This window comes from Limulus polyphemus, unplaced genomic scaffold (genome assembly GCF_000517525.1).
Source record: "Limulus polyphemus unplaced genomic scaffold, Limulus_polyphemus-2.1.2 Scaffold3908, whole genome shotgun sequence".
In the NCBI taxonomy this organism is placed as follows: Eukaryota; Metazoa; Arthropoda; class Merostomata; order Xiphosura; family Limulidae; genus Limulus; species Limulus polyphemus.
Genome location: NW_013669518.1, coordinates 5,255 through 16,471, shown reverse-complemented (window position 1 = coordinate 16,471; position 11,217 = coordinate 5,255). Strand labels below are relative to the sequence as shown.

The 11,217-nt window shown below is 32.3% G+C and overlaps 1 protein-coding gene across 1 annotated transcript in view; it reads right to left on the bottom strand.

Moving 5' to 3' along the window:
• Nucleotides 1-11,217, bottom strand: part of LOC106470254 (prolyl 4-hydroxylase subunit alpha-2-like) — an 18,266-nt gene that overhangs the window by 3,789 nt on the left and 3,260 nt on the right. Inside the window, exons 3-9 of the mRNA XM_013930798.2 lie at nucleotides 8,592-8,625; nucleotides 7,738-7,889; nucleotides 6,731-6,904; nucleotides 6,005-6,072; nucleotides 4,611-4,722; nucleotides 3,202-3,279; nucleotides 442-495 (exon numbers count right to left, since the gene is read on the bottom strand). Of these exons, the coding sequence (XP_013786252.2) occupies nucleotides 442-495; nucleotides 3,202-3,279; nucleotides 4,611-4,722; nucleotides 6,005-6,072; nucleotides 6,731-6,904; nucleotides 7,738-7,889; nucleotides 8,592-8,625 (672 nt within the window). The remainder of the gene's footprint in view (nucleotides 1-441; nucleotides 496-3,201; nucleotides 3,280-4,610; nucleotides 4,723-6,004; nucleotides 6,073-6,730; nucleotides 6,905-7,737; nucleotides 7,890-8,591; nucleotides 8,626-11,217) is intronic.

The window sequence follows — 11,217 nt, the reverse complement described above, 5'->3', positions numbered from 1 at the left end:
ATGACTTCTGCTGTCGTAACATTACTTAGTAAGACATTTGTAAAAAAATATTCCGTTTGTTAGATGTACAAAATGAATCAGTTACTCAATAAAACACCACTTGTACGATATGTTAGGCCTCAGTTAGTTAACGAAAAAAAAAAATATGAATAAATATTGTGTTCGTTTTTTCCCTAAAAAGTCATAACAGTTTGGGTTTAAAATCTTTTTTTTTTCATATCTGAAAGCCACTTTTGGTTTAGATAAAACCAAAAAATGTATTATTGTTTCTCTTAATAGATAACTCTAAACTTTAAAATGGCGAAACAAATATTATATCTTTATAAACAGACAAGTAGAGTAGTTGGAATATTTAAAGCAAATCAAATCCTCAGAAATACAGTTTTTATGTTAAGCCTTTAACAAATATTTAAAATTATTAACTTTCGAAAGTAGACTTACATAGAACATCCACGTTGCTATCCGGTCTCCAGCCCGGTATTCAAATCCTTGAAACTTAGAAATACAACATTTTTCATAATTTAAAACTCACAATAAAACAATATATATTCCCCAACCTACAACTCACAATAAAACAGTGTATTTACATAACCCACAACTCACTATTAAACAATGTATCTACATAACTTACACCTCACAATAAAACAATGTATTTGCATAACCTACAGCTTAGAATATCACAATGTATTTGCATAACCTACAACTCACAATAAAACAATGTATTTACATAACCTACAGCTTAGAATATAACAATGTATTTACATATCCTACACCTCACAATAAAACAGTGTATTTACATAACCCACAACTCACAATAAAACAGTGTATTTACATAACCCACAACTCACTATAAAACAATGTATCTGCATAACTTACACCTCACAATAAAACAATGCATTTACATAACTCAATAAAACAATGTATTTACATAACCTACAACTTACCTAGTGTAAAAAAAAGAAAATTATATATCTGATCAGAACGTTTGGAATATTTCCCAGCAAGTCGTATTTTATACAAATTTAGAAACATTATATGAAGTTGAGAAGTGAGTTGCTTGTTTGTTTGATTGAAATAAAGCATCTTATGTTTACACTGCAGGTAATCGAACCCTGTATTTTAGCGTTGTAAGTCTGTAGATTTACCACTGTTCCAATGGTGTATGTGATAAAAGAGACATTATCTGATACTGTCAACGAAAGTGTGTTAGTAGACATTACGTCACATGTTAGTAGTCATTACGTCACATCTTGTAAACAGAATTATAGATGTTTAATTCCTAAAATGAAGCTTAAATTTCTAAGAAACATTCGATAAATTATATATAATTATATATAAGATCATTAGTATCTATCTATCTATCAGGATGAAATTTTCACAAGAAATATGCTTCTGGGGCGATAATTCAAGATAACAACTGGTGTTTTTGTTCCCTAAATCAGGTATATTATGTCATTTGTTTATTGTTACTTTCATTAGCGATATTGATTACCCTAGTTAGCATATCGAATGTAATTACTTTTACCTTACATTTATTATTTATTATCATATTTTTATTATAAACATTATTTTGCACTGATAGCTTAATATATGTATTTAGAACGACTCTAAATCTCCTAAGCTGGCCAAATATTATGAGATATTATTCAAATTACGGCCGAAAATACAGTTAACAGCAAGATTATCTAGCTGGTGAAACAATGGATTCTAATCTTTATAAGAAGAAATGTATGAAAATTATATTTACTATCTATCAAACTATACCAACTAAAAACTAATGTAAAGAATTACATAGGGTGAAAATTAAAGAGTATGAACTACAGAATTGATCCCGGTAGAATAGGTATCCGAGGGAGTAGTACCAGCACAACATTTAGGGATACATCGTATGTCAGGTACACCTATAACTGCATGGTGACATCGACCAGGCATTGCTGAACAATCAACAAATAGTAGATCCCACTCAACTCATAACTACATAATGACATCAATCGGGTATTGCTGAACAATCAACAATGAGTAGATCCCACTCAACTCATAACTACATAATGACATCAACCGGGTATTGCTGAACAATCAACAATGAGTAGATCCCACTCAACTCATAACTACATAATGACATCAACCGGATATTGCTGAACAATCAACAAATAGTAGATCCCACTCAACACATAACTACATAATGACATCAACCGGGTATTGCTGAACAATCAACAATGAGTAGATCCCACTCAACACATAACTACATAATGACATCAACCGGATATTGCTGAACAATCAACAATGAGTAGATTCAGCTTTTATGATTTTTTTTTATTTTAAGTTTAAGCGCTTCATAAGTTCACTAATGAAACAATAGAATTTTCTCGCTTAAACTTATTCATGTAGCCTGCATTCTGCCTTACGTTAATGACGTCAACTCCATGACTTGTACTGGTGCATTTATTTCTGGGAAATGTTTGAATCAATCTGATTTCGAAGTTCTACGAATCACTTTGTCATCTCTTCTGAATGTTCTTCTCGAACATCATCTCCAGCTTTTATCTTCAAGCTGCTGCAGCAGAGCTACAGTCTTGAAAACTCTAAACTCGTTATTTAAGATAATAATTTGCACTTGTTTCTACCCAGCATATTTATAACCATTTTATTATTTTTCCTAAGTTTGATTTTGTCGAAGCATGCATGGTTAATGGGCACTCTTACTTTCTGATCGAGTGCAAATACATGGTCATCACTCACCTACACGAATCTAATCTCTTAGGATCAAACTTGACCTGGTAGATGGTGTCTCAGACTGTGCATCCGACAATATGCACTCTCTTATATGCCAAACATATTGGGCCTTTGGGGCCGAGAGTGTAATATACGAGTGACAATCAAACACCACTATTTCATCAAAGTAGCCTATGAGTTGGCGGTTGGTGGGTTAACTAGCTGTCTTCCCTCTAGTTTATCACTTCAAAATTAGGGAAGGATAAGGCAAATATCCCTCGAATAAGTTTTGCAAGAAATTCAATAAACAAACAATCTGATGACTTAAAATGTCTGGAAATTGTGTAAAACTGTATACTAATGCCTAAATGAGTCTGATTTCTTAACTCAAAATATCTGGAAAATACATAGAAATGTATACAGGTACCAAGTTTATTACTCGGTTTCGAACCTAGAAAAGTCTGATCTCTTAACTCAAGATATTCATACCATGGATGAGTTCATTCCAGCACTTTGTAGATGGTCCTGATGAGGAACATAGTGACCACCAATCCCATAGTTTGCGACCTAAAAATAATGGTGGAATTCTCAAGAAGAATGTCAACAATTTAACAGAGCATGTAAATAAATCAGAGAATTGATTTAAAATAGAATCAAGTAAACACATATGATTGTAACACTAAATTACATAGAAAAATTCACAGTACATACATAGGAAAAACTTCATACATCACAGTCATGAGTGACCTTTAATGAAACTCATGTTAAGGACATATGAGGTAAACAAGAGAAACGCTAGACATCATGGTCATGAGTGATCATTAAGAAAGCTTACGTTAAGGTCATTCGAATTAAACAATAGAAACTTTGCACACTACAGTTATAAGTGACTGTCAGGTTTTATAGGGTAGGTGTCTGTGACTTGTTGGCGATAAATTTCAACAATAAACGGACAGCACATAATCCACTTGTTTTAAAATAACATATTCAAAACAAGTCAAATATATGTAAAAAAATCGTTAATTAATCAACAATATATACTTCCTGGTAATCTAAAGTATTCTAAATCACGTAAATTAATCAATAGTATATTATCCTACCTGTAAAACTATAATATTCTTAATGTATTTAATTAACCAACAATATATTATCCTACATAGTAAACTACAGTGTCCTGAATCTAGTTAATTATCAATAATATATCCTATCTAGTAAGCTATAATTTTCTGAATGTTGTTAATTTATCAATAAAATATTACCCACATGGTAATCTACAGTATTATGAATATCGTAAATTACAAAAAATATATTATCCTACCTGGTAAGCTATAGTATTTTGAATCTCGTTAATTAATCAATAATATATTATACCTTGTAAGCTACAGTATTCTCAATTTCGTTAGTTAATCAAAAATATTTCCTACCAGGTAAGCTAGAGTATTCTGAATGTCGTTAATTAATCAATAATATATCTAACCAGGTAAGCTACATTATTCTGAATTAATCAATAATGCATCCTACTAGGAAAGCTACAGTATTCTCAATTTTGTTATTTAATCAATAATATGTCCTTCCAGGTAAGCTACAGTATTCTGAATGTCGTTAAATAATTAATAATATTATATCGTACCAGATAAGCTACAGTATTTTGAATGTCGTTAATTAATTAATAATATTATATCCTACCAGGTAAGCTACGGTATTCTAAATCTCGTTAATTAATCAATAATATATCCTACCAGGTAAGCTACAGTATTTTGAATGTCGTTAATTAATTAATAATATATCCTACCAGGTAAGCTACAGTATTCTGAATGTCGTTAATTAATCAATAATATATCCTACCTGGTTAGCTACAGTATTCTGAATGTCGTTAATTAATCAATAATATATCCTACCTGGTAAGCTTCAGCTTCTTCCATGCTATACTTCGTAGCCAATCCCGTAATCATTCCAACTCGACGGTCCAATTTCACAATCACTGGATCAGTTTCTTCTGTCAACCAAGAGCTAGAAAGTACAGACAAATATAGTAAATTGATTCCATCACTAACATAAACCTACCTATCATTAGCTGATGAAATTTCTTGGTCTTTATAACATCTCTGTTCAACAACATCACTAATAATACGGTTGTTTTCAGGGACAAACTTCGGTGATAAATTTGGTAAATGTTTTTGAAGTTTCGTTTGATTTTCTATACCATCAAAGCGTTCAAATTATCTTACGCAACAAAAGGTTTTAGATCTATCCATGTATGAATAATAGCAAGGTCTTTTCAAGTATCCCCTCACAACACACCCCAGAAAGAGAAGCCCCTTACAATACATTACGAATAGTTTAGCCCTAAAAACACACAACAAACAATGTTGTTCCAAACAACACGGAAAAAATAACGTAGCTCCTCGTATCAAGAAACTAATGTAGAGTAGTCCCTCACAGTAGAGCAACAATAAAGAAGTCCTTCACAATACAATAGCAGTGGAGATGTTCCTCACAGTACAGCAACAATAAAGAAGTTCTTTACAATACAATAACAGTGGAGATGTTCCTCACAGTACAACGACAATAAAGAAGTCCTTTACAATACAATAACCGTGGAGTGGTTCCTCACAATACAACAACAATAAAGAAGTCCTTCACAATACAATAACAGTGGAGATGTTCCTCACAGTACAACAACAATAAAGAAGTCCTTCACAATACAATAACAGTAGAGATGTTCCTCACAGTACAACAACAATAAAGAAGTCCTTCACAATACAAAAATAGTGGAGTGGTTCCTCACAGTACAACAACAATAAAGAAGTCCTTCACAATACAATGACAGTGGAGATGTTCCTCACAGCACAACAGCAATAAAGAAGTTCTTTACAATACAATAATCATGAAGTGGTTCCTCACAGTACAACAACACTAAAGAAGCTTTTTACAATACAAAAATAGTGGAGTGGTTCCTCACAATACAAGAACAATAAAGAAGTCCTTCAAAATACAACAATTTTGGAGTGTTTCCTCACAGTACAATAACAATAAAGAATTCCTTTACAATACAACAATAGTGGAGTGATTCCTCACAATAAAAAATAAATAAAGAAGTCCTTTACAATACAACAATAGTTGAGTGGTTCCTCACAGTACAAGATCAATAAAGTAGTCCAGTGCTTCACATTAATGCACTAATACATAGAAGATTAAATAACCATTGATAAAGATCTAGCTGTTAAATATTCATCCAGCAGGAACATACTCACTTATATGCTAAATACTCACCTACTGGGTAAATACACACCTTGCACTTGTTCGCATTAGAGAAGCTTCGAATTCCCCACTGATCCCGTAGTGAGAAGACCTGTGTAGCTGTAATAAAGGAATGATAATGTTCAGATCGGAATATCATACTAGCAGGAAAGATTCATATTATTCAGATTTCAGATCACAATATTACACTAGTAGGGAAGAATGATAGTGTTCAGACCATAAGTTTACTCTTGAAGGAAATAATGATAGTGTTCAGGCCATAGGTTTACTCTTGAAGGAAAGAATGATAGTGTTCAGGCCATAGGTTTACTCTTGAAGGAAAGAATGATAGTGTTCAGGCCATAGGTTTACTCTTGAAGGAAAGAATGATAGTGTTCAGGCCATTCTTTCCTTCAAGAGTAAACCAATGATAGAGTTCAGACCATAAGTTTACTCTTGAAGGAAAGAATGATAGTGTTCAGGCCATAAGTTTATTCTTGAAGGAAAGATTGATAGTGTTCAGGCCATAAGTTTATTCTTGACGGAAAGAATGATAGTGTTCATACCTCAAGTATACACTGGCTGGATGATTGATAACGTTCTTACCTCAAGTATACACTGTAAAAAAAAATTTCTCGTCTAAAATATTTCATCCTCTACTTTTAATAAGAACTTGTAACTTAATCGTGGACATTTTCTATAATTATTTTCATTGAAATAATAATTTGTATTGGTTTTTAAACCTAAACTTCATATGCAAGAGTGTTTAAATTCTTACTGTAAATTGACTAAGATTCTGAAGTCTTTGGATTTCTTGATCACTTATAACATCATAGAGCTGTACAATATAAGGTTTGTGGCTCTTTTCTTCTAACTTAATTGGTTGTAACAGCAGATATGGATGATGACCATTAAAATATCGGCACCCAAGATCCTTGTCCCACTCTACAGGCTGTGACAAAAATATTACTTATTAGAATGAGAAATATTGTAATTTTAATTATATTATAAACAATCAAAATATATTATGGTGTGAGCGTTAAAAGTAGCCACATTTACATCAGGTAAGAATTAATATATACCAGTTTTACACATAATAAACAAAAATGATAGAGTAATTAAAGACAGTAGACACCAAAACGTAAATAAAGACACTTAAATGTGAATAACGTAAGAGACATTGAACACGTACACGTAAATAAAGATAGTAGGCATACACATTAATAAAGTAAAAAATAGTAGACATCGACATGTGAATAAAGTTAGAAACGGTAGACGCCTACATGTGAATATAGTAAGAAACAGTAGACACCTACATGTGAATAAAGTTACAAACGGTAGACACCTACATGTGAATAAAGTGAGAAGCAGTAGACACCTATATGTGAATAAAGTGAGAAGCAGTAGACACCTACATGTGAATAAAATGAGAAGCAGTAGACACCTACATGTGAATAAAATGAGAAGCAGTAGACACCTACATGTGAATAAAGTGAGAAGCAGTAGACACCTACATGTGAATAAAGTGAGAAGCAGTAGACACCTACATGTGAATAAAGCGAGAAAAGGTAGATAACTACATATGAATAAAGTCAGTGACAATGGAAACTAAACCACGCTCCTGTTTTTTATATTAAGACTAATTACGTATGCTACAGTATTAAACATGATCATCTTTGATATATTAAGACGATTTATTTACTATACTGTCTTTAAAGCCCGTTCATGTTTCTTATATTAAGACTATTTACTTCTAAACATTTCGGCTTTGATTATATCCATTACCCTGAGTTGCTCTCCGCGACAAAGTCTGTTGAATTGTTCCTTTTCTATTACAGGGTCAAGATTGTCAACAAAAAACACTGGTTCGAAATTCCTTTCGTAAAACACTTCGTTTTTCTCTCTGAACGGAACAGAAGCATTCTTCCAAGTTACTCCTACAATAAATCAGAAATCAAAACTTTTAGGATAAGTTACTCTATTAGAAGTATTTACACCAACAACTAAACAGCTACAGTTACTTCATTAGAAGTATTTACACCAGCAACTAAACAGCTACAGTTACTTCATTAGAAGTATTTACACCAGCAACTAAACAGATACAGTTACTCCATTACAAGTACTTACACCAGCAACTAGACAGCTACAGTTACTCCATTAGAAGTACTTACACAGCAACTGATCAGATACAGTTACTCCATTACTAGTAGTTACATCAGCAAATAAGCAGCTTCAATTACTCCATTAGAAGTACTTACACAAACAACTAAACAGCTATAGTTACTCCATCAAAAGTACTTACACTAGCAACTAAACAGCTACAGTTACTCCATTACTAGTAGTTACATCTACAACTACTCAGCTACATTTACTCCAGTACTAGTAGTTACACCAGCGACTGATGATATACAGCTACTCCATCATCAGTAGTTACACCAACAACTAATCAGCTAGAATTATTCCATTACTAGTAGTTACATCAAGAACTAATCAGTTACAATTACTCCATTACTAGTAGTTACATCAAACTAATCAGCTACAATTAACTCTATTACTAGTAGTTACATCAAGAACTAATCGGCTACAGTTAACACCATTACTTGTGTTTTTCATTAGTAATTTATAAAAAAAAATCTTACCTGCTTCACCTCTTTCTAGTGAGACATTGTCATGCTGAAACAGAGAAAGAACAAATGATTTAACTTGATAATTTCGCTGTGAAAAATGATAGTTTATGTTACTTGAATTGAATTTATATGTTAGACAAACTAATTATTTACTTTAATTATAATAAGGTTCCAGTTTATGAGTTTTATAAAAGATCGATATCGATAAAATAAACTACAAATTAAATCATATCAGTAAAACCCAGAAAACGAAAAGAGGAAGCAGAACTCCAGGTAAATTTATTTAGATAAGAAACTATCTTGGAAATAAGGCTAGATATGTTAACTTTATTTAGACAATAAACTATCTAGAAAATAAGGCTATAATTTGTTATGTATCTGCTTGTTTGTTAATTTCCCGTAGAAATTCTTTCCGAGAAACTTCAGCGATACAAATCCTTTCTTCATTAATACTAGTTATTCTTTCTCGATACAAACTTTGTAATACACGGAATTTAAAATCAGTATGTTAAAGTTAACTACTTTTATGACACACGCTATAAATCACAGTGATTCACACACTTTACTTACGGTGCTTACTGTTTGCTTCACTCAATTACTTATCTCTTCAATCTATCTGCATATCTATCTATTTAATCTATCTGCCTATCTCGCTGGCTTTCTTTGCCAGGCTTATATACTTAAAATAAGGGTGTCTAGCAAACACTCGAACATTCGCGGGGTTTCCCGATAATTCTAGAAACTCCAGCGCGCATGCTCCCAGCGTCACGTGACTTTCGCTGTCGTAACAATATGTTAACTTTATTTAGACAAGAAACTATGTGGAAAATAAGGCTACATATGTTAACTTTACTTAGACGAGAAACTATCTTGAAAATAAGGCTACATACGTTAGTGGAGAGTTTTGTAAGTGAGCAAATGTTAAAATAAAAGAAAGGCAGCGTAGTTGTTTAAACTTTCATAACGTTCTATATTCCTACTCAACAGCTAACACATTGTGGAATTTCGTAAAATTGGTGTAACTGTTTAAGCAGAAAAATAAACCTGATAACAAAAACAGGAGAAGTGGAACGAAACATGAATGGAGCCATGAAAAACAGTGTGAACCAAAAAATTAAAATGCTGTCAAGGTATGACAAGTAATTGCATGATATACTTGGCTTGCTCTTTTTATAAAAGTTCGTTCTACTTTTTAAATAATTGCAATGGGTTGACTTATTTCAAGCAAAATAAGGTTTTTCCTTATCACGGTTTGCATAGTTAATTATAAAGAAACTACTACAGCACGTTGAACACAGAGGCCACCGAATCTCTACGACCAAAAACCATGGAAACATGGTTTCATTTCTTGAAAAGTTAGAATATGAGAAAGAGTATGATAGAAAATCACTTAGTAAATTCTTAAAGTTTTTGTCGCCAATTGGGGTGTGAAGTCTTGTTCATAGCGTGAAAAGAAATATTGTAATTTTTTTACTTAGTATATGAGGTGAATTTCAAAATTAAAATTGTAACAGTTATCTCTAATGCTTACACTTGAGTAGAAACTTGCTTGTTTATATCTGTGACTGTTGTAACTAATATACGTTAATAGCTGAACAGTTAAATACAACACACGTTAAAAACAGAACAGTTAAACACAACACACGTTAATGAAAGAAAAGTTAAACACAACACACGTTAACAACAGGATAGTTAAATACAACAGATATTATCAACAAAATAATTATATACAACACACGGTAATAAAAACAAAGTCAATTACGACACACATCAATATTTGAAGTACACAGCTGAGGAGGTGACCTTTGGTAGACTGTCATAAATATCTTGCTATTGTTACGACAGCGGAAGTCACGTGACGCTGGTAACCCGTAATGAGTATCTAGAACGTTCGTGAAGGCTCGAGTGTTTACCAGACGCCCTTTATTTCGTATATATAAGACCGGCGAGAAGTGACGGCATATATAAATAATTGAATTGCAGATAGGTAGAGATAGAGACGGACAATTGAGTCAAGCACGGTAGGAAGTAAAGTGCGTGACTCGTTCGTTGTGAATTATAACGTGTGTTTAAGTTAAAGTGACTGTGGAAATTAAGTGTATTGCCAAGTTGTATTGAGAAAGAATAAATTAGTTTTATTTAAGAAAGTACTTGTATCGCTGAAGTTCTTCGGAAAGCATTTCTACAAAAAATTAACAAACGACCAGAGACGTAACACTATGTTATTTATCACAATATCTAAGTTGCAATTTGTGTAGATAGATTCTCTTGACAAGAAGTTATACATATATAAAAATGGATAAAATAAAGAGACAAGTTGAGAAAACAGATAACATAAACAGTATTTATATTCTTAATGAACAATACACGCAATAAACAGCTGAGTTATCAGTAATCTCTGGTATAGAGAAGTAAGGAAACAGTAATAACAAGAAGAAACAGCTGAGTTAACAGTTATTTCTAGTATAGAGAAGTAAGGAAATAGTGATAACAGGAAGAAACAGCTGAGTTAACAGTTATTTCTAGTATAGAGAAGTGAGGAAATAGTGATAACATGAAGAATCAGCTGAGTTAACAGTTATCTCTAGTATAGAGAAGTAAGGAAATATTGATACCAAGAAGAAACAGCTGAGTTAAC